The 23,410-nt window shown below is 44.2% G+C and overlaps 1 protein-coding gene across 1 annotated transcript; it reads right to left on the bottom strand.

The window, feature by feature from the left end:
• Nucleotides 1-773: 773 nt before the first annotated feature.
• Nucleotides 774-16,861, bottom strand: prkcha (protein kinase C, eta, a). Its single transcript, XM_037487272.2, has 14 exons — nt 16,185-16,861; nt 12,460-12,523; nt 11,707-11,863; nt 11,583-11,617; nt 11,416-11,498; nt 10,683-10,812; nt 10,448-10,581; nt 10,223-10,354; nt 9,866-10,039; nt 8,047-8,201; nt 5,802-5,940; nt 5,187-5,375; nt 3,078-3,224; nt 774-2,937 (listed from the first exon to the last, which is right to left on the bottom strand). The coding sequence occupies exons 1-14, from the start codon at nt 16,533-16,535 to the stop codon at nt 2,788-2,790; spliced, it is 2,040 nt and encodes a 679-aa protein (XP_037343169.2). The 5' UTR covers nt 16,536-16,861; the 3' UTR covers nt 774-2,787.
• Between the last annotated feature and the right edge of the window lie 6,549 nt (nt 16,862-23,410).

The following is a 23,410-nucleotide window of genomic DNA, read 5'->3' as shown; positions in this document are numbered from 1 at the left end:
ATTTTATGTACAAAATAGCATTATAGCATTAGCAAGATGTCTGGATTAGACAGTTTCAATCCCACTTTACACTTATCGGCTATGGTTTTTGTTATTTGGTTTGGAGATTTCACATTAACTGTGATTCAGCTTTTGGAGAAGTAAAACATTTGGAAATCGATTTCCAAACCACCCAAAACACAGCAAAGTTCATTCAATTTTGTCTTTACCATGTTGCCCAAATGATTTTCATCCTCTTAATGTCGGTCAATACATCTGGGAGGTGACGAATTAAAGCAAAGCTTTCACACTTCCCAGACAGTTGTCTGGGTGGGGCAACATGAGAGTGTGTCAGAGATGTAGACTTTGACTTGAGGACAATCAAATATGGGAACGCCATGAGTAGTTTTTCTATTCTGTTAATATTTGATATACTCGACACCGGTGTGAAATCATTCAACAGGACATCTATTGTTTTTATTTACATTATAAGCATATGTATATGCTTGCAAACACCGAGCAGAGTAAAAACACATACATCATGCATCAAGTCTACTCAAAGCTTTTCTTCTACAGCTTGAGTTGTATAGTCCAAAGTGACAAACATCTGTGCCCCCCCTCCACCCCTCTCCTGAGGAGATATAAACTTGATACATGAGTTCCTGGGATACTGACCTGATTCTGTATTGATGTAATTATTGAAACTGATCTGTTTATCATAGGAACACCATGTCACAGACCTTCTGTCCATTCACACTGAACCATTTTTTTAAATTTTCCTGCAAGTTCTGCCATTTCACCATGTAACAATGGTGTGAGATTATATTTGAAACATCTTTTAAGGTTAAGCATAAGAGGGAGTTAACTTAGAGGGAATCCCTTTAATCCCTTCACCCTTCCCGCTGATGTCGGAGTCTTTGTATCAATCAGCAGGGTTAAACTGACTCAAGCTGAGAAGAGGCCCTGCTGGCAGGCATCGATAAGTCTCAGTAATGGAAGCTGAGACAAGGCTCCTCCATCTTCCGTCTCATCCAGACATTACCTGAGGAAAGCTGCCAAACGGGGTTAGTCAGGTAAAAGAAAAAGTAATTTAATCCAATGTCTCAATATTTGTATATAACTCACTCTGAATAGTTAGATCCTATTAAATCCCCGAGATCAATGCACTTTTAAAAGTTAAACATTGTTGTTCAACAGGATTGTTCAGGAATGTGCGGTTGCATTATTATTATACTTTTAATTTGTCTTTGCAAATCAGCATAGCTTTGCATTAGCTCTGGTTTTGTGCTGTAAAAGCACTGCTTCTAGTTCCAGATAGTTCACAAGCATTCTTGTATTTGAAGCCACTAATTTACAGCGTCTAGCCACACAGCCTTCAACAGGATATGGGTTGAAGAGACTAACAGATGTGTAGCCTGAAGACTTCCTCCTTGAAACTAACAGGAAGACTTCATCTCCGCTTGAAACTGTCGTCACAGGGAACACAATACATCTTTCGACGGCAGTGTTTTTTTTCCCCTTGTTGTTACCAGCAATAGCAAATAGTGTATGACATTCCCGCTTCTTAAAGGGTCCCGAAAAAAACATCATTATTGTGCCTCCCTGTTTCAATCGAAGCCAGCAGTAATGACGCTGTGTGGTTTCCTGTTTAGTCTCTACAGGTTTGCAATGAGAAAAAATGAACTGTTGAAATCCTCCACCAAAATGAGGCCGAGGTTACTGTACTGCAGGGTAACAATTTTAAGGTTTTCTCTCGGCCCGCCTCTCTCGTCCTAATTCATACATTTTCACAGTGAAGATGCTGTAAGTGTTAAGCAGGGAGCACATTCAAAAATCTTTATGGGATTTTCAAGTATGAAAAGGCCTGTGTGAGCATTCAAAGGCTCGGTTTGTTGAGAGAAAGAAACTATGTGTGTGTGTGTGTGTGTGTGTGTATTTGTTCTGTGAGTAAGCCGAACTGCCACGATTCAACTGTATATGGCAATTGGCCAACACCATACTGGTAGACGTCTTCCGGTCCGAACAGTGTAACTCTGTGGCGTAATGTCAAAAGTTTTGGACATCTGATTCAGTGTGAATCACCACAGAGCCTTCACCTCAGGTGAAATGTTGCATAATCCTCAAAATGCCTGCTTTATTCAAGAGAATGATTGAGACTGATGCCACGTTTGTCTAACAAAGTTTGACCTATGAACATCATCTGTTATACCAAACTGCCTGCAGCTATTTAGTTAAACCATCCTTGTAATTGTTTTATATGTCATCTCGCCACTGTGAGTGGGTTAGTGGGTACTAGTTTCTTCCCAGGACACTGTCACATCATTGAAAAACTATTCCATTTGCTCGCTCAGTTCTTCCAGCTGTTGGCTGCAAGCTTGACTTCTCTGGAAATCTCTGGCCGGCTGAGTCATTATTTATTCCTATTATTAAAAAAAAGTGAGGCATATTCAGAGAAAAATATACAAAACAATTCTGGTTGTACAGCTTACAAGGTTACAATATATCACATGTAAAATACACAGACCCTTGAATGAATGAGTCCCAACCGCACAACTAAAAGTCATTTTTGAAATGCGATCACATTCCCCTCTTTGGGGATCCGTAGGAATTCTTCAAGAGTTCATAAGGGGACAGACTCGGTTGTCGTCAAGCATGTGTTTGACTGACTCTTTGGCAATTTGCACCTTCATGTCTTTGGGGAATGTGACAGCATCATACTGCAAGTACCGCTGGGAACTGTCTTAGAAGAAGCCACAGACGCTGAGAAGAGTGAGGGGGGGACTGGTCCAATCCAGGAGGAGGAGACCCTTAGCTCTCCAGCAGCTCAGGCGACGTGTAGGAGAAGTTACGGAACTCCTCCTGGTTGATGGAGGGGATCAGGGGTTCATCGATGGGCGTGAGGGTGGGCGCTTCCTGTGTAAAATCTGGGTCAAAGTTGTTGACGTCTTCTGGCGTTTTCTGGAGGAGAATGATACAAAAAAGAAAAATTAAATCAGCACCAAGATTATAGACAAGCGGTCAGATAAGACAAGACAAGGTCACGTAATGCTCAAGGTCAACACACACTATGCCATCAATAAGTCGTTCATTCCACTTACGATCCTGGGCTTGAACGGTGGCTCCATTTCTCTGCGATTCAGCTTCTCCCAATCAATGTCGGCAAAGAAGGCGTGGCTGGTCACGGCGTCCTCTCCGGCCTCCGAGGCCACACAGCCCAGACGCCGGGCCGGGTTTTTGGTCAGGAACTGAATACGGAACGAAGAGAAGGGATTACACACAGACGATTGCAACAGCAACAAGGTGGCATGAACAAGCTCGCAATCAGGGAAATTTACCCGAATCATTATTCATGATCCGTACACAGTGAGGGACTATGACACACGCTACAACTAGATCGGACCAGATTTATTTGGGAGTAATGCCAAACTGGACTGCAGCCCGGCAGGTTTGGCGGCAATCCCCGCCTCCCAACTCAAACAAAAGCAAACACACCCTGCCTTGTATCTGGCTCCTCCCACAATGCTTTAGGCGAAGAGAGTTCAGCAGGGTTCAATCACTTGCAAGAAGGTTTCCCAAATTCCCGGTGTGTTTTTTTTTTGGGGGGGGGAAATGAACAGAGTTGTATTTGTCTGCAAACAAAGCAGTGGTGGGTGCAGAGAAAGGGGTCCAAACTAGAAATGATTTTAGACCTCCTCTGGGATGAAACCAAAAACAGAAATGTGTTTTGTAAAGCGAGTCTGTGCACACCTGAGGGCTCACGGTGACATTTAGACCGGGATGCGACAACAAACTGACGCGCGCCCCCCCGCCTCAGCACAGCAACAGTGGTTCAGATTAAACCAAAGTCAGTGGAAAGATTAATAGGTCTTGCTACGTTAGTTTTAAGACACTTCTAACTACCGGCTTCAGAGAAAAACTCAATCCAAAGACAAAGCCAATTAGAGAGAAGAGGATTGTCCCAAAGGGGAAGATAAGGAGATAAAGCGGGTTGAAATGAATGTGGTTACAGCTTCGGTTATAGTTTAGTCCTTGTTTTCTCAACACACAGCTGTTCCCATAAAGGCATGTCCAAGCAGACAGACACACACATTTAAGAGTAGGCTTCAGACTGTCCTCTTTCTAATAGCTGTGGCCAGCCCCTTGAGGTGCTGCTATAGGCCCAGACTGCACAATGATACACTGGTCTGCTCGGTCTGGGAGGCGTTTACACACCACAAAATGTATGAAAATCCATTGCACTGAATTCTGTGCCATCTTTCCGTGGCTACGCGTCAGACGTGCCATCCTCAGCACCAGACATGCCGTGTCAGCATTTGCCACACAAAGAGCCCATTCTCCACCAACAGAAAGAAATGCTGAAACTAGTGCAGGGCAGTTTGCATTGATTTATTTAATTCATCTAGAAACTTCTATAATGAGGGGGTGTTATTGTAATCCATTTAAATCAAACTTTAGAGTTTGCAGTGTTTAATGGGATAAAAACCTTATAGTAGTAATACTTCTTCTTCTTAGTTTCAGACCTACTTCATAGCTTCATCTGCTATTCAACATTCACGTCCGCATATTCCTCTGAACTATGTGAACTTGCTTATGGGAACAAGCAGGACCGTAACGGATCAACCCTTAAAATAAATAGTGAAACAGTGTTCAAATCCACTCACACCAAAAAACATCTTTACATAACATGCAACAGCAGTGACACAAACCACCAGGGGAGATCGGCCCGATGCCTCCTGAAGAGCATTGTCGTGACCGAAAGGATAAGAGATGGAGAACTGGGCGCAAAGACAAGTGGAGTGGCGGGCGGAGCGCGCGCGAAGGGGTGGGGTTAAGCTGTATTTATAGCTTGTGTGCAGTGGCTGGGCACCGGACCATGCCTTAATATAGTTATGCAAGAGACGCGGGCCAAACGTCTGTCTGGCAGAGCTCCATGGTCACTCTGCAGTCACTGAGTGTCCGTCAGTCCGTCTGAAGGACAAGAAATAATAAACCTTGAGATGTAGAACCTGTTCCAAACAGTCTTAATTAACCACGCGGCTCATGTCAGGGATTTGGCCTTTTAGTAAATGTTCACAACTCATGTGTTTTTTTCTCCACAATTTTGGGGGTAAAGGGTAAATGTCTGCCAAACAACAAGAAACTACAGCAACAGCCGACTTCCATCCCTCGTTCGGCTGTTTCGAAGTTGCTGAACCATTTTCACTTACAGCTTTGAGTATATTAACTGCCTCGGTGCTGAGCCAAGACGCATAAACAATGTCTTCATTGAGGATGGATTCAAAGAGGTCATCTTCATTTTCGGCCTCAAAAGGAGCGTGCCCCGACAGCATCTCATACAGGAGCACCCCGAGAGCCCACCAATCAACAGAGGGCCCGTACTGCATCTCCTGCAGGATCTGTGGAGACATATCACGGCAAATCATCAAAAGTCATTCGGGCATTGTCAAGTCACACAGCTTTGCATAAGCTGACCTCACAGCTACCCTGACTTCCAGTAAGTCAGGAGAGAGTTACAGGCAGTGACCGCAGTGTTGGTTTATTGTGAGGTGGTGTGATCGAGGGAGAATGGGACTTGGAACTGCAACATGTAAACTCAGAAACCCATGGCTGCAGGAGTCTAATGGTGCCTGAATTTATGCTTTGCTCAATTCTTATTATATTCTGACTGGAATGTGTAAGAGACATGGAAATGTAAACAGTACCACAGGTGTGGTGGGTAAAGGATCCACAAACCTGCCCTTAGCAGTAGTTATAAGTCGCAAACTGTGTGTGTATAAAGTCAGGTGATATATTAAAGTTAGTTAGTGCATGTGGAAACTTACTTCAGGGGCGATGTAATCCGGGGTCCCACAGAAAGTTCCTGTAGTTACGCCGTCCAAAATGCCCTCTTTGCACATGCCAAAGTCTGCCAGCTTACAGTGACCGTCTTTGTCAAGAAGAACATTGTCCAACTTTAGATCCCTGATGTACGAACACAGAAAGTAAAAGGAAATTAGACATTTGATTTGGAAGTTGTTCCAAGGAGGTTTGTGCTCAGTGCACATCGCACTTGGTTTGTGTTGTTTCAGATGTGCTGTCAGTAAATAGATACAAGATACAGTGATAGTATTTAGTTGATAATTTTGCAGTTTAGAACATCTAACTTTTTTTACACTAACAAACGTTCCTACAACATGAACGCAGCTTAAACCCATCGCAGAGCCAGGAATCAAACCGCTAATCCTGTGAACGAAGGGCGGCCGTTCTCTACCGCTAATTGAAAATAAAGTCTTGTAATACGAGTGGAAGGATTAAATTCTGTGAATGTCTCCATAACAAAAAAAGGAAACCCAAACTCCTCCGTATTAATAAGAACTGCTGACATTAAGATTAAACCTGAGAGTTAAACTCTAATCTGCGATCAGGTGACCCAATTCAAGACCAACGTTCTTTTATAGACATTAATGAACTGCATAGATAGAAGATTCATTATTATAGCGCAGGCTGATGCTGAAGACGACATTTTTGGAGATGCATTAACTTAAAAGCAAAAAAAGCTATTTCATCACCACCGGCAGAAAGAAATTTCGTCAAACAGACGTACACAGTGACGTCTGAATGAAAAAAACAGGCAGCCTGCTGGTCAAAGCAACACTGGTTTGTTTGGATTAATCTGGTTTACTCTTCTTTAAGCCGGTTGTGTAACAGTGACTCAGATGTTCGTGGTGGAAGTCCCTCGCCGCCTTAAGAACAGGCCAAAAGAGAGCAACCCATACACGACCACGAGAATACAAAATAAATAACCAATAACGGTTGAGGACAGTGAATTGGTATTTTGTTTAAGTGGGTTTCTGTGCCATTTAGCTCAGACACACACTGGAAAGACAAACAGGATTCAACTTTGAACCTCTTCCTATAGAAAGTGGGTCAGTCCCACATAACGGTATCCACAGTAATAACATTTAAACATTTACTAACACTGAGGTACTGAACCTTATCCCAATGCGAGGTCAACTAAGAGGGTCAGAAAAAAAAAGTTGCACCAATAGAAACATTTCCAAAGTAGAGAGAGGGAAGTTCCGAGAAACAATATGACACACGCATAGTATTTTATTTTTTTTGCAGTACGACTTCACATCTAGCTAAAAGAGATCACCTCCAGAGATATGTCTAGTTAACAGTATTACACAACGCGGTGACTGGGAAGTCTTATTTTGAAGGAGGCATCATAAGCTCCTCTTAGAGGGCCCTGATGTTTAAGCTGTTCTTTAGCGTGTTCTTGTAGATGTAACATGCAAACCGTGTGTGTGGCTTCTTCAGCTAGAGTCATGCTATGTGGTGCAGGACGACACTTAACACTCGGAACCCTAAATATAACTCAGGATTTAGCTCACATGGTGCCACCTTACGTGGCAACATGCGACTCCCTGAAAGTACAACCCCGTGGGTGTATTACACGAGTGCGGATGGCTTAAAATGAAATAAAAACTCAAAAAATATATTATGAATGTCAATTTCACCCCCCCAAAAAATTGCAACCATGACTATATATTCCACTCCGCTTGATATTATAGTGCTTGAACCTTGAGGAAGATACAGCTGACAGTGAGTTAACTGTGAACTGCCACCTCAGCACGATGGATGACTTAAAAAAAAGAATGACTGAATAAAAAGGGTTTTTATATATCGAGGAGTATCGATATTCAGTATTTCACCCATACATTCACAAATTGCCAAAATCAGATTACAGACATTGACACTGTTAATGCAACAAAGGTCAAAACACAGAATCCTGAATAAAGTCCGTAAGTCCAAAAATGCCGGATACTAAAAAGTCCTTAATGCATCGGTAGGATGTCCTTAGTCCCACTGTCCCTGTTTGATAAATGATCAATATATCAATCAAATCTTTTTCATGCCCCTTGGGTTTTCTGTTTTAAATATGGAATCTCCAAACCAAAATTGATATGATATGATGATAGGTTAGAAGGCTGTGAGATCTTTTGAATCCAATGAAACTGGGAATATTCTGTGCGGTCTTATGAAAGGATCCTTTTTAGGGGATTCAGCAATCGCAATTTCACAGACCTGTAGACGATGCCTTTGTTGTGCAGGAATATGAGCGCTGAGGTGATCTCTGCTGTGTAGAAACAAGCTCGAGGCTCTTCAAACTTCCTGGACTTCTGGATGTGGAACATGAGATCGCCACCGTTCACAAACTCCATCACAAAGAAGAGACGGTCCTGAAAAAGAAAGTGTAGAAATTATATACATATTATTATCCAGTTCAAGAACCCATGACATTGGCAATGCCTTCAAAGATGATACATTTGTGCTTCTCATGAATTCCACGTGTCTGTTTTAATGGATTCCTTTGCAACAAATGAATGTTAAAAGTCAATGGGGCAAAAGAAATACTGATCAAACCCATCAATCTTTCTCTCTCATTACAGGCTGTGGTCGATAAGTAATCTTAAAAGAGGGAGCTTGGGGGGGAAGGAGAATGGGATGCACAGATCTGCTCATGGAGCCTCCCGACGTTCAACTCATCTGTGGATGTGGGAAATCTTCAAATCCACGCTAGAATCGCTTCGTGGTCGTTCCTCGCCATTGAGTCTTTTCGAGTTGTATAATTTGAAAAATATTAGAGACACTGCCATTTGAGTGATAAATTGCAAGTAACAGCTTGTCTCAAAAAACCGGTTGACTGATAGACTTTAGATTAAATTAGATAATACTACTCAAGCATTAAATATCATTATTTTGCCATTGCATGGAGTGAATGTCTTTTGCAAGACTTTCTCCAAACCTCTGTCAAATTGATGAGCAGGACGTCTGGGAATGCGAGACAAACTTTAATTCACTTCTTAATGGTCAAGAGGAGGAGGAGATGATAATAAATCGCTGTGTTGAAGGACAATTTTCCAAGGACACTCAACCAAATGAGTGTCCACTTCACCTCCCTATGCACTCACGCCATTTCTTTCACCCACCCTGGAGAAAAGGTAAAAAAAATGGATGAAAAATTCCTTTTTAAAATTTTCAATAATAAAAAACGTATTATTCTGGCAATGTCATCACAAAATGTCACCGCTTATGGGGAAAATGTTGTGCAGTGGAGGATTCTGTGCGCTGTTGTCGAGCGGGGGGGGGGGTTTGAATGAGTCATTTCAGTGCTTGCTGCTCTATTTTGAACTGGGCTGAAGTAGGACAGAGGTGATTCAAACAATGAAAGCAGATTAGGCGCGTCCTTCCTGCTGTGAGGAGCAGCCCTGCCGGCAGAGGCCTATTCAAGACCTCCTTGAGCACAACAACGGCAAACTGCTGCTGCCTGCTGACCAGAGGACGCATTACCTCTGGGTAAGGGCGTGTCCTAAAAACGCCACGGTGTGCAGTGCGCCGTGTCCGACAGCTTTACGCGCGGGTGTTGGTGATATTTCACTCAGTCGCTGTTATTTGCTAACACGGACAGATGTGTATTTGTTTGATGTATTTATATGAATTCATTAATAAACAAGGCTGTAGGAATGAAACTATACAGCATGAAGCCCAACAAAGTGATCCAAATGTAGATATCCAGATGTGTAAAAATATAGTAAAGGACTGTAAATGGATAACATACAGTTTTATATATATATATATATATATATATTGTTACGCGATTGTAAAGAAAAAAAGTGTGATACAAAAAAACAACTGGACCAAGAGGTATTTAAATTGGATTCAAATTTCATTCAAATTGCGTGTGTGCAAATTAACCTCAAACAAAACACCTGAAAGAAAATTAATAAACCTTTTTTTAGTGAAGCAGGGCAGATGGTATTTGATCTGAGATGAGAGCATTACCTCCGTTTATTTGAAAAAGGCTCAGATTGCTTATTGTTAAACAAACGTGCACCGTACTGACCGGCGTCTGGAAGCAGCAGTACAGCTGTGTGAGGTAGGGGTGACAGCAGGCCAGGGATAGCACCCTCTTCTCGGTCATGGTACACTCCACATCATCGTCCTGCAAAATGATGTCCTTCTTCAACACCTTGACCGCAAAAACCTGATCTCTGCTGTTTAGTCTCGCCAGCATCACCTGCAGATGCAACATAAACAGAGCAGGACAGGTGAGGCTTTAACAAATTCAGCATCACCTCGATGCAAATACTATCAGAGTATGATGTTTGTATACCAACTGAACCAATGTGATTCAATTTCTCATAACTAAAAGCCTCCATGTTCCCACACTCTACCGGCACCCTCGTGGCGTCACTCCCACCTTTCCAAAACTGCCCTTGCCAAGGACCTGAAGGAACGTGAAGTCCGAGAGGCCCAGTCGAGGAGTCTGCTGCTGAGTGTCCGTACTCTCCCTCCTCTCAGTGTCGTCTTTCATCGGACTTGAACTTTGGGCCTGCCACAATAAACACCACTCATAAAACACTGCATTAAGCCACCTTTAAGTAGAAGGAATGGATCGGACTCTGCCTTTTTTTTTTTTTTATACCACTGAATTGCGTTTGGAGAGTCCTCCGGCCTGCAAACCCATCTCTGCCAGCTTACTGGCCAGCTCCACACTGTTGACCCCACAGCTTGGAGCGACGTTGCCTTTGCAGCGGATGTGAACATTCATTTTACAGACTGAAACGAGAGAAAAACCACAAAGGACGGATGGTAACACTCAATAATAGACAAAGTAGGAATTTTGAGATTGGATTTTCGAGTGTTGACCCCAGTCTTACTTTTACAATGCAGCCCCTGTTTGACTATTCCCCACAGCAAGGAGCCACAGTGGTCACAGAAGGTGGGGGACTTGTAGTTGTGCAGTTTGAACATGTGAGGGATGTTGATGCTGAAGCCTGGGTTTATGGGCTGCGGAGAGAAGACATGTATGTTCTGTGTGTTGCAACATTGGAAAAAAAAATGTGCTGTAGGTTTCCATTTTCGTCATAGTTATTTTTGTTCATTGCTTTTTGAACTTCCCAATGGAAAATAAAAGTGTAATCATCAGCTAAATGTAGTAAGACTGAGACAAAAATTGACCTGTTTCAGTGCTAAGAAAAGCACAGAGGTATTAATAGAAATATACACGGGTATAGTATATGAGCGGCAACAAGCCTGTGAGAAAAAGTAGCGTTCTGGCTCAGTGGCCATCTGAACAAAGAAACAGGAACCTGTGCATCGCTGCAGGTGTTAATCAGGGGTCTGTGTGTGTGTGTGTGTGTGTGTGTGTGTAGTGTGTGGGGGAGGAGGGGGCTGTAGAAGATCTACTACATTTTGCACATCCTGTATTACACACAAACTCCGTAAGAAGCAAAAACAGCAAAAACGCACTTGTGTGCCTGAAACCTTCTGACACACTGATTATTTTTGTCATTGATGATCCGCGGCGACAAATCGATCCACGCGTTGCAACGGCAGGCCGACGCCGCGCACGGGGGGGGGCGAGCGCTGTGTCGGACAGACTGTTGTTACCTGCTCTTTCGCCGGCTTCTTCATGCGCGGACACGTGGTGACGACGTGCTGGTGGCATCGTTTGTGAACCACGCAGGTGCACACTGGAGAAAACAACAGCCGGGCGTCAAGCGAAACGTCAAATGCGTGTTTGAGCAACTGTGACCAAAAGAGCAATGTGTGCTCACCTTGGCACTGGTAACCCTGCTTTCCAAAAACACCCCTAACAAAAAAAACAAAAAAACAGAAGGGAAGACAATCAGAAGCAGTTGGCGACGCACAGGGAGACGCGCAGGACCTCGACTTCCTCACCAGATGAACTCTTTGCAGTGGAAGCAGAAGGTGGGCTGACGGAGGAACGTGGACATGAACTTGTGTCCGTTCACCTGGTGGATCCTCCGTCTCACGGCTCCTTGTCGCTGCCTTGTGAACTGCTTGAAGCTTTTCCTCTCTTTAACCGTGGCATCGTCTGACAGAAATGAGAGAGGTTAATGCTGGCGCTGAATCAAAATGAGAACAGGCAGTAAGTAAAAAAATGATATGAAGTAGAAAGTCTTTTTTGCACTTGCACTTCTTCTTCTTTCAGAATGAAGTGTTATTGTAGAGTAAATATGCACATTTTAACACCAAAAATGGAGAAGGGCACCTTTTTTCCTCAAAACTACATCACAGATGGTTTTTCAAAATCAAAGTCAAGGGAAAGGAAGCTAAATGAAATATTATTGCTTCATGAGTTTAGTGATGACGGCAGCAGGAATGCAGAGCAAGGATCCACCAGCTAAACAAGAAGGGAAAGTATCTTGAAACTAGCTAGACTTACCGGACACATAAGGCACTTGAGTGACACAAAAACAGGCACACCCATTTTCTAGCTTATGTCATTAGCAGGTACAATCAGTTTCACTCTGGCCAAACAATGGCTCTCCAGCGATAACTATTCAAAACAGTCAGCGGCGCTCCACAGACATTTCAACATTGTGTGAAATTAGAATGAGAAGTTGCTATTGCACTTCCCCGCAGGGGGAGAAGCTGTGGGCTTTATTTTGCCACCAGGGGCAGCCTTACCATCTGTGAAGGAACCAGTGAGTGAAATATGAACGTACACCTTGCCCTCTGGCTCCAAGTCCATCTGCAGAAGACACACAAACTCACAATTACATTTCTGCATACGCAAATATAGCAAAACAGAAGTCCACTGTATGGAACAAAAGGATCACCTGAGATGTGGCACATGGAATGCTTTTGAAATGATCAAACTAGCACCCATCTGTGGTTTAGTTTGAAGAATTGGGTTAAGCCATGCGGGATGGCATGTGACATCTCTTCCTAGCGAGAAGGAAGCGGCGCAGCTGCATATTTTTGCATTCTTCAGGGGTGCACGTCATTTTGGAGGAATTTGGGCAATGCGTCAGAAAGACAAGCGAGCAGGTCCGGCAGGTTGGGCTGGGTGCCGAGGTTGTGGTGACACGATGCTCAGCTGGGAGCGATGGCAAACACCCGAGCACACATTAAAAAGCCCTACATGCAGAAAAAGGTCTTCTTAGGGATGAGCTGCGACCGGGCAGACAGAAAGGGTTACTTCCTGCAGCACCCACTGGAAACTTTACACTGAAATAAAAATCTGTTCTATTTATACTACACGTGCACCCCCGCTTGGAAAATAATTTCTGCCCACAAAACAGTGAACCATTGTGTGTAAACTGTGGCCCATTTGATGTAAAACTCGTATTTCCCCACGTGTCCCACTGTCTTAGATTACCTGCTCATATCCTGTCTCTTAATTTACCGTCTAGACAGCAAGTTGGACTTCTCCAATGTGAAGACTTACTCAATGCAAGCTGTCTCGGATCTTTTCCCCTTTGCTCCCTCGTTAAGCTCTAGGAAGGAGCTAAAGAGCTTATTGGTTGTTGTCAAAACCTCAAGTTGGCCACTGGTTTTTGCCTAGACTCGGAAAGAAGGAAGACTGACGTTTGTCCCCCATCCCGCGCATTCATTTTTATTTAAGAAATAGACACTGACGTTAGCGACTTTTATCTACATACAGGAGGATGAGTATTGTTCTACGGCCGTACATGACTGTGCAATTTTATCAGATCTTAAACAGATTCGGGTGAAGGCAGCATTATGCGGTCGATGAAAAGCAGAACGCTAAATGCTGCTGCATGACAAAAAAAGGGGGGATGGGGTATGTTTTAGCCATGTAAGCAGTACACTTTGCTAGAGGGGCCATTTTTAACCTACTTTCTGTTTCAGTGCATCACATGGGGGGGGGCTTACTTCAAGGCTGACTCCAAAACCACATGTACCCGAAAACTGATGATTGACGACATATTGTGAAATTAAAGAGCTCAAAAGAAACGCAGCCAACACAATGTAGTGTCAACGAGTGGGAGGCCGAGGAAACTTGTGCCCCACGACTCCAAATGTCATACGGTGGATGTCGCCTAAATGCATGACACCAGCTCTGACATTAAGAGAAGTTAAAATAAGGAGTGTCGAACTGGACAGTGTGCACAGGATGGGGGGGGAGAGGGGGGGGGAGAGACATCTGGATGAGAGCCTATTGAGCATTTTCACGGCGAGCCCTCGAGGCGGGAGCGCTGTGAGAAACAGCGACGTGGGCGAGTGGGGGCCTGTGCCTTTCGGTCTCTGCCGAACACACGTGTGAAACAAACCCTTCACAGCTCAGATGTGACCGATAACAACTTCAAGCCTGTGTATCGAAGTGAGAATGAGCACTAAATACTTCCGCGAGTAACCGACGAGCTCCGCTTTCCCACCACTTCCCCCCCGATGGGGGGTCGTGGTGTAGAAGCGTGCAAAAAGCTATCTCATATCTTTCTTTGTAATAAGAAAGATTATTGAGATAGCAAAGTATGAATAAAACAATATTGATTTTATACTTCATTGCTTTTCAACATGCTGTAGCAAACATCAACACTAACCTTTGTCACATTACAATATGCATTTCTCATCATTTTCATACACGTTAAAGTACGTTGATGAACAATATTATAACTTGTGTGCATCCTGTTTGTACTTTGCTTATATTTGTACATGCGTTACTCTTTTTTTTTAAATCTCTTTTTGCACATTTTGTTGCCCCGTTTAATAAGTGTGAACCTGTGTCTCACATCCTGAATGCTCTGAAGCGGCAGCTCGGTCGTGCTTGTTGCGGTCAGGCTTCAACGCTGTGCTGCACACTCAATGTGCATGTCGGGCGTGAGGTGTCTGGATGGTCAGTGAGGTCCGGCAGTGGGAATATACATTTCATAATTTAAATGTACCCCTTTTATGAATGCTACTTACATTCAGTTTTTTATGCATATTGTTATGCAAGCTTTCATGTTCATGTTTTTATCCGTACACATCCGCACTCTCCCTTTTGGCGCCTTTATTCGTTCACCTCTGGAATACAGAGTTCACAGGTGAAATGAAGTGTTTTGCCGCATGAATATAAACCCACTGGGTGCTAAAAGAAGCTGTGATCTCTAATGAGAATATATCTGCAGGTCAGAGACAATACTGCACGCGGCGAGAGTGTTGTTAAGCGCGGTCGATACCACCTGCAACCGGCTCGGGTTACATTCCCCAGGACCTGCAGTGCCTTAGAGTCCCAGACGATGACGATAAGCAAGAGAAGGGAAACTCCGGTTTAGGAGCCAATGTTATGTTTGTGCCTGGAGGAGAACGAGACTATAACGTGTTTCTACACAAAGTATTTAATCAGAGAGCCAGGGTGAGATCAGCTTTGTTCATTAACGGTCCAGTGAGCATCAGAAACGCATGTTTTCTTTAATCACAGACCAAATGCCGTGCTATGTGTGTCTCCATGGTGGTGTGACAAATTAGCTGCTTGTCTTAGTGGTGCTTGGTGTGGTTTCAGACCATATTTTCCAATGATGGTTGTCAACGACACAAGTCGCCCCCGTGCGTTGTGTAGAGTACGCCCTGACACATGCCAACGGGAGAATGTTAAGACTTCAGACAGAGAAACAGGCAATGTTTCACCTAGACGTGTACTAAACATCGCCCTGAGCTAAATCAGGTTTTTTTTGTTTTGATTCCTTAACCTGCCCTTGAATCATTTTTAGTGTGCATCAAAGCTGTCACCAGCAAACCTACAATATCTTTGTGTAGGAGAAAAGAACCTGTGACGTTACATGTTTAGTTTTACTTAAGTTTAACGTTTCTGACTGAGCTTTGCAGCCACGACTCCCGAGCTACATTTTTTTATTAATCAGTTCTCTACAAGAAGGTAAACGTGTAATTAATGCTGTGTTTTTTACATGATGTCTTTGTTTTATGCTTATTTTAAACATGTAAAGCGTCTTTGAGTATTTTGAAATGCACTATATATAGTGTATTATTATTAAATACTATTTTGAGACAACAGTTCCCTGTACTAGAAATGACTCGCTCAAAAGAAACGAAAAAAGAAAAAGAAAACGAAAATACACCTGTCAGAAGATCTAGTTTAAAGCAAGTGCAAAGATTACTGAAGGAAAAGCAGCAATCCGGTGTAAATTTACGGTTGAAAAATTTGCAAGCTGATTTAAGTTAAAGTGCCCGTATAAAAGTAAAAATAAAAGGCTTGTCCTGCATAATTATTATAAAAAATAATAATACATAATATATAAATACATAAATGGAGGCATGAAATGATCTTCCTGGGTGGGCATGACTGGGGGGAGTGGAGGAGTCATTGGGGACCACCACAGGTTAATCACCTTGGCAATAGATTAAATATATGTTGTTGTTGTTTTTAATATGTTCATCCTCTTACTCACCCATCCATCGAACGTCTCTCCGGTGTTGGAGGTGTGGATGAGGCTCTCAAACGGAATGATGCAGTTGGCCACAAAGTCATCGTAACCGATCGGAGTGTCGTGGAAGACCGCCATCTCGATCTGCTTCCCGTCGCTCACGTTGAGGCAGAACTCCTCGTTGAACGTCGGCGTGTTGGTCTTCTGTTTGGTCAGCGTCTGTCCGATCTTCAGCTCGTCCACCTTCACCATGATGTAGGGGTCCATGGTCGGGGGCGCTTTGTTGAAGATGACGGAGTGGCGCAGGGAGAAGGTGGTGGGTTTGAGTCCCACCGCCTCGCCGATCCGGAGCTTCAGGTAACCGTTGAACCTCATTTTTTAGGATCACGATAGTTTAAAAAAAAAAAAAAATCAAATCAACGTAACGTTGTACAAAAGAAGAAAAAAACCTTCAGGGCTACTTCAAAACAACACGGATCCAGAAACGCGTATCCATGCATTCCTAGAATTAGATGTCCACCCTGACCCTGCGCGTACAACGCTCATTTCACCCGATAACGCGCCGTGAACCTGTATGAAGTTTCACTGAGGAAGCCACAACGCGCACGCAAGAGCGCGCGCTCACGCACAGACACACAGACACACACACATGCAGTGGAGGCACAAGTTCCGCAGAAACTTGCCACGGAGCGCGCGCACACGCACAACCTGTCGCCGTGGGTTCGCCGCGTCACGTGGTGGAAATTTGTAGTTCTGCTTTAGGGAAGACGAGCTCGGAACTACGGTGACCACCGTGCGTCACTGCGCGCGCTGCCGCGTGGGAGCGTGGGGAAGGCAGCCTCGCCGTGGCTGTTATGGTAAACTACATCAGGGGTTCCAACTTTAGTTGGAGTACAAAGTGGCCCAGGGCCCTTTCAAATATTAACACTGTCTAGGATTAACTAATTTATATCATTCTAGGTTGGATTTGTATTCAATGACTAAATAAAATAATACAATAAAAGTTCACCAAGCAAAAACCTGATACAGTGATCATCACAAGGACATTTATTTATTATCTGTATGTAAACCTGCACAAACAGAGTTAGTCAATATAATAATAATTTGAAAGGCCTCAGCCAGGCGTAACACAAAAGTAACTTACTTTTACTAAAAAGTAATAGAAAATAGAAATGTAATTAATGAATGATATGGAGTAAATAAAATATTAAATTAAATGTATATCAAATTGAAATGAAGTGGAAATGTAAACATAGCCTTATAGTCTTTGAATTAATTTGATTATTGCTTCATCAGTCAATATTTTGGCATCACAGAACCAGCAGTTCCTCTTCAAATCTTCTTCACATGACAACACGTGAATTGTACTTCTTCTGTCATGCACCAACCGCCAAGTCAAATTCCATGTATGTCTAACACATGATGGAAATAAATGTTTCCTGATTCCTGAAAGGTTCTGTCATTGTGCCACATGCAGGGGCGTGGTAGTGGGGGGGAAAAGTGGACCTGACTACCCAGGGCCCCGTCTAGGGAGAGGGCCCTTTGCTAACCCGCATCGTACAATGACATGTGTAGGGGGCCCACTGACATTGAGAGTATACAGGGCCCAGAATTTGGTGCTACGCCGCTGCCAGAGGGTATCCAAAAGATTTAGTCCATAGCTTATCAACATTTGTCTTCAGCTGGGGGCTATAAAAGACCTACTTCAAGAACATTTTGGTAATTGGTAACATTTTGCCACAGCATACATGGACAAAGCATTTGCCCGGCCAGCGATCAAGCCAGAGGACGTGAAGGTTGAACACACGTCTTGGTGTTGCTGGCAGGATTTACAATTTAAAGCCAAGATGTGTGTTCAACTATATTTGTTTTGTTTGCTCTTATGTGGCCCAGTCTTTTTCTTGTTTTCTGTCTTGTAGGAAAAACAGCAGCCGGTGCTCTTTCTCCACCCCCTATCTCCTAACGGTAGAGTTCCCCTTTATTGGGCAGGGTAAGTATGGAGGGAGAGTTGCAGGAGTTGAGGGACTTAGTCGCCCAGTTAAAAGCCCATAATGGGAGGCTGCGCCTGGACCTAGTTCGGCCCCCCTTAGTGTACCACCTACTGCCGCTCCCGTGGCTAGAGCCTCTACCACTGACAGACTAGTTTTTGTGCCCCGTGACTGGAAGTGTCCTATGTTTAGGGGAAGATCAGGCGTAGGGTCATCAGAATGGATTGGGGAAGTACAAGCTTGAATGAGGGCGCACCATTTGTCAACATCTGATCAAGCATTTTTTTTGGTTCGATCACTTAGAAGGGGAAGCCCATGATGAAGTCAAGTTTTGTCCCAGATCAGAACATGTAGACCGAGCTAAGGTAATTGCTATTTGGAGCGAGAGGGTTTGCCAGGGAGCGCCAGAGTCGAAGTCACTCTGTCCCTTCAGCCCTTGGTTTTCAGCTTGGCGTTCAGAGTGACCCTCGGCCGGTTGTTAATTCACCCCCAGTATCTGAGCTGAGTGAAATGCGAGAGATGCTAAAGCTACAGCAGGGGAAGCTCAACCAGCCTAATCAAAGCATTGCCCGCTTGCAGAGCTCTGATCAGCGCGGTCGTTCATCTCATAATGGCCCCATAATGTGGAGGCGATGTTAGCAGCCTGGCCATTTTGCAAGGGAGTGTGAAGGAGAACGTGTCCCAGCTCGCCCACACTTTCCTGCACCTGCCCCTCCGCCTTTTAACAGGCAGTTTCGCCCTGCTCCATGACATTGGAGTTTGTGGCACTCAAGTCGGCCATGACAGAAAAATTCCGGGAGTACCTGTTGGGCCATAAGTGCGTGTTTTTTTCTGGCAATAATCTGCTTAGTCATGTGTCGTCTGCTAAACTGGGTGCAACTGAGCAACGTTGGGCAGCCCTCGCTTCATTTGACTTTGAGGTAAAATACCGCTCAGGCAGAAGTAACAAGAATGCGGATACTCTATACCGTCAGTACCCCCCTGGCCCAGCAAATATGGAAACTATGTTTCCTGGTACATCTCTCCCCAAACCTCTGCAGCAGGCTCTCCGGGGAACACGGGTTGAAGCAAAATTTGGGATGTCCGAAGGCAAACCAAGATCCACCCCATGCAAGCAAAGCAACAACAAAACACACACTAAGGTACTTAAAGGGTACTATGGATCAAGGTCTCCTCACCAAAAATGTGAGGAAAGCCTACTACAGCCGGAGGCATACAGTGATGCTGACTGGGTAGCCGATAAAAATGACAGGAGGAGCACAAGTGGATACTGTTTTAGCTTAAATAAGAATGGTCCAGTTATATCGTGGAAGTTGCTAACCAAATGTCTGTTTAAAGTGACAAAAACTGAGACAGAGGCAGAGCCTACATCTTTCTGTTTAAGGATAAGTGACAAAGAGGAAACAAGAAAGGTCTCATGGTCGACTGCGGCAGCACACATAACGCACAACGCCACGAAGTTCAGAACAGTTGATAACACATGATCGATCTTGCCGACGGATCTAGGGTTAGCGGCATGGCGAAGATGAGGGGAGACCCCCGAAGTCCACTTGCTGGACAGCGAGGGACGACAGGTGAAAGCGAGGCTCAAGCAAGCACTCTACAACACATCGTTCCCACAAAAAAAAATCTTTTCAGTCAAAGCAGCGACTACCAACGGAGCTGAGGTCCGCTTCAAGGACGGGAATGACTTGCTGATCCACAAGGATGGGGGTTTATAAAGGGCATAGGTGACAGGAAGCAAGGGCACGGGGAGCAACAGACAGTTCTCACCAGACCACGGGGACAGACCACCACAAATAGGCGTACATTCAACTGGTATGTACATCTGTTCATGCAATTCACTGCAATGAACCACAAACCCTCAACCACAATAATCTCTGGAAAGTCCTTTGTGTGTCTGCGTTGAAGCGTCACTGCAACCTGTGCTTGATGGCAAAGAATAATTTCTCAGAGGCTAAAAGTACAGCAAAACAAGGATTGCCATTACATAAGTGAGAACTTCACTCTATGCGTGACAATTGAGCCTGTAGAAGTATTGCCATTGCAGATGTCGCCACACCCAATCCACGGGACATTGATGCCACCTGTGCAAGTTGATGGAGGGAGATTAGAAACTCCAAACAACAAGGCGCAGAGGTATGTGCAACACTTAGCTTTATTGTGAAAGCTATAAGACTATAAGATGACCAGAAACTGCCACACTGACGAATTTCGTTGACTGTCATTACAATATCAGCTGTTTGAAGCATTCTGCCAAAGCGGTTCACTGTTTCACGTAAAGTGAAACAAATGTCTTTAGTCTGACGTTCGGTCACAAGATGGCGATGTTGCGCTGGATTCTGAAAAGAGAAAAATGGTGATAAAGGTTTGGAAATGTTCAATGTAAACTGTCAGAAAACAAGAAACTTGAAATGTAAGCAAGCTCAGAAGTCAATGAAGTTTCAGAAAGAGCTCATGAAATCACAGGGGAATGCAAATGAAGTGCAATCTACGTTGGTTAAATCAATCAACCTCTGTAATGAAGCCAAAAGAAGTCATGAGCCATTGGTGAAGTTACCATTGCCTGAAAATGAACTTGAAAAACAAAATCACTGGTTTCAACAAAAAATGGAAACTTTCGATGGTTTTATACAGGATGTAAATGTGTGGTTTTCAGAGGTTGGATGGCATAAGACGCATACCGTTGCTGAAAGTGTAATCACAGATGACATTGGACTGGATGACAGTATTTCTTATGTGTTAAAACCCAAATCAAGTTCTTCAACACAAGAACAACTGAAAAGGAAAAAAACTGGAACGACTTAACTGGCAGCAAAAATCAATGTATTTGAATAAAGAAACAACTCAAGAGTGTCAGATGGGACGAACTCGTATTTGGAAAAAGGAACTGCCTCAAAGGAAAAGGTCAGTCAAAAATAATCCACATGCAAACACCTATTTACCTGATCAAGTGCAACAAAGACAGAATGAGACAGGAACAGAACCTTCTTCCCAGCAACAGGTTGTACGACGAAAGGAAAGCGCTGATGGACCATCTGTTAGAGCTCAGGATACGACTCCTCGAACACGACAACCTGTATTTAATGATCGGAATCAAGGTGATATCTATCACATCATTCAGAAGCAAAGTGACATAACAGCTCTTCTAGCTCAACACAATCTCTCTTCTACTTTACCACCGAGAGACATTCTTGTTTGTGATGGTGATCCTTTGCAATATGGAGTTTTCATCAGGGCATTCGAGAGAGGACAATGGCATGTGTAGGGGCCCCACTGACATTGAGAGTATACAGGGCCCAGATTTTGGTGCTACCGCTGGCCACACGTCTGGCTTTAAAGTCAGATTTAGAGTTGCCAGTCAGTGAGATGACAGGTCCGACTTCTTGTGCACCAGTAGCCCATTTTTCTTTCACCTGCTTTCCCAGATCGTTGCATTTTTGGTTTCCACGTGACGCTTTAATTTTGACGGTTTTTTTCGCCAACTTTACTCGCCCGACTGGTTGTAGTAATTTACATTCACGTCCCGCTTTATGCGCGTGCCTTATCTCCGTTACAATACTTTCCTCTATCCACCATGGAAATAAATAACCATTATTTCTTCTCTTTTATTTGTTGTGTGAATTACACAAACGTCGGCACCGCAAACGGTGTTGTGTCCGGGTTCATGACGTCATCCGTCGCCGCCGCACACAGCTTGACTTTCACCGACTGCTCCAGGAAGTGCGTCTGGATGACCGCCGCTTCCAGCGCTGCAGTTTCCTCTTTCCTTTAAGTACTGTGGAAATGTAATAGACCCCCCCCTAACGTTTAATTGACCAACACGATTTATGGGATAATTGGAAAATTCTAGTTGTTAATGGAAAATAAAACCCCTGAAGTCAAGTTGAATAATGACTATCTAAAACTAATAAATTCCCTTTTTTCTTCACTTCCCAATGCTTCCCTTTCTCTTTTGCTCTTTTAATGCCATTCTCTCTGCGTGTGTGCCTCTCTCTCTCTCTCTCTTTCTGAGAGTGCTGTCCTGCTCTATCCATAAATGCCATGATCAAAGTCCCACTTTATTGGTGTTAGACTTGACCTCTCACCCCACTCTGCCAAATGTCAGCGCTCCACATCTCTGTGCCCCAGCTGTTATAAATAAAGAGCTCGGCTCCCAGATCTTACATATCCCAGGGATACAGACTGTCTTGTAAACAACGTCTCAGACATGACCTTACCGAGCTGTGACGGTCGTAATGATGAAGCAGGCAGATAGAGGATCGCCTCAGTGTTCGTACACTCTCAGCTATCAACGGCAAAGGTTTGAAATCTTCTGTTGGTCCTGGTGTTTAAAGGTAAACATTCACACCTGAAGTATGTGCCATCGATCCCCTGGAACCAACAATAGTATCACGCTTGAATGACTTGGAGTCAAGGTGGGAGAAGTTGTGTGTTGAGCATCGCTCACTGAGGCTACATTGCAGTTCATTACGTTACTTCATAATGTATATAATTATCCAGCAGAGGGCAGAAAATGACTGCTAAATATTTCTCCCCCCCCCTCCCTCCTCCTTCTCTTCCTCCCTGCTATGGCGACTTTAGAAAGCCCTGGAGCCAGTGCTGGCGTTTTTACGGCCCGAGATGATTTGTTTTGTTTCTTTGTTCTACCTGCTGTCCCCCCTCTTTCCACCCTGTGTTCGTCCACTCTGTGGCACTGCATCTCTTCCCCCTCATTCCAGTCCAACTTTCTCTCCGCAAGCGGTTGTCGTGGACGAATCTTGAATTATGCACCCGCGGGAGACGTCGGCAACTTCACACGAGTCTAGACACCTAACCGAGGTGAACTCAGGCTTGTGGGCTACATGTGTACATGCTGTTAACACACACACACACACACGCACGCACACAGGCACGAATCCTTCTGATGTATCTGCTCAAAATGACAAGATTTTATTGCACACAAGCACAAGGCCATCTACCAAAAGCCTCGCATATTTCAGAGCTGACTCATCTGTTTAGCCACCTGCAGAGTTTTCCCATCCACGCCGCAGTCTGTGCTGCAGCTTACGTCTGTGTGACCCGGGGACGGCTTACGTCCTCTGGCTCCCTGCCCGGCTACGCCCCGGAGCAGCAGTTAACGAGCCACAGCGTTGGCGCCCAGCAGGGCAGCGGCGGAAAGGAGCGTACAGCCCAGGTACATTCCCACCCCTTTTTGACCCCGGGTGAGAGAAATCACCCCCACCACGCCTCCTGCACCACCTCAAACTCAGCTACATCCAT

This window comes from Pungitius pungitius, chromosome 14 (genome assembly GCF_949316345.1).
Source record: "Pungitius pungitius chromosome 14, fPunPun2.1, whole genome shotgun sequence".
In the NCBI taxonomy this organism is placed as follows: Eukaryota; Metazoa; Chordata; class Actinopteri; order Perciformes; family Gasterosteidae; genus Pungitius; species Pungitius pungitius.
This window is presented reverse-complemented; position numbering and strand designations above follow the sequence as displayed.

Excerpts from the sequence above, each read along its gene's own strand:
- prkcha (XM_037487272.2), bottom strand. The coding sequence starts at position 16,535 with ATGAGGTTCAACGGTTACCTGAAGCTCCGGATCGGCGAGGCGGTGGGA. Across the intron at positions 10,813-11,415 it reads AGAAGCCGGCGAAAGAGCAG|CCCATAAACCCAGGCTTCAG; the intron begins GTAACAACAGTC and ends TTCTCTCCGCAG. Across the intron at positions 5,941-8,046 it reads AACAAAGGCATCGTCTACAG|GGATCTAAAGTTGGACAATG; the intron begins GTCTGTGAAATT and ends TTCGTACATCAG.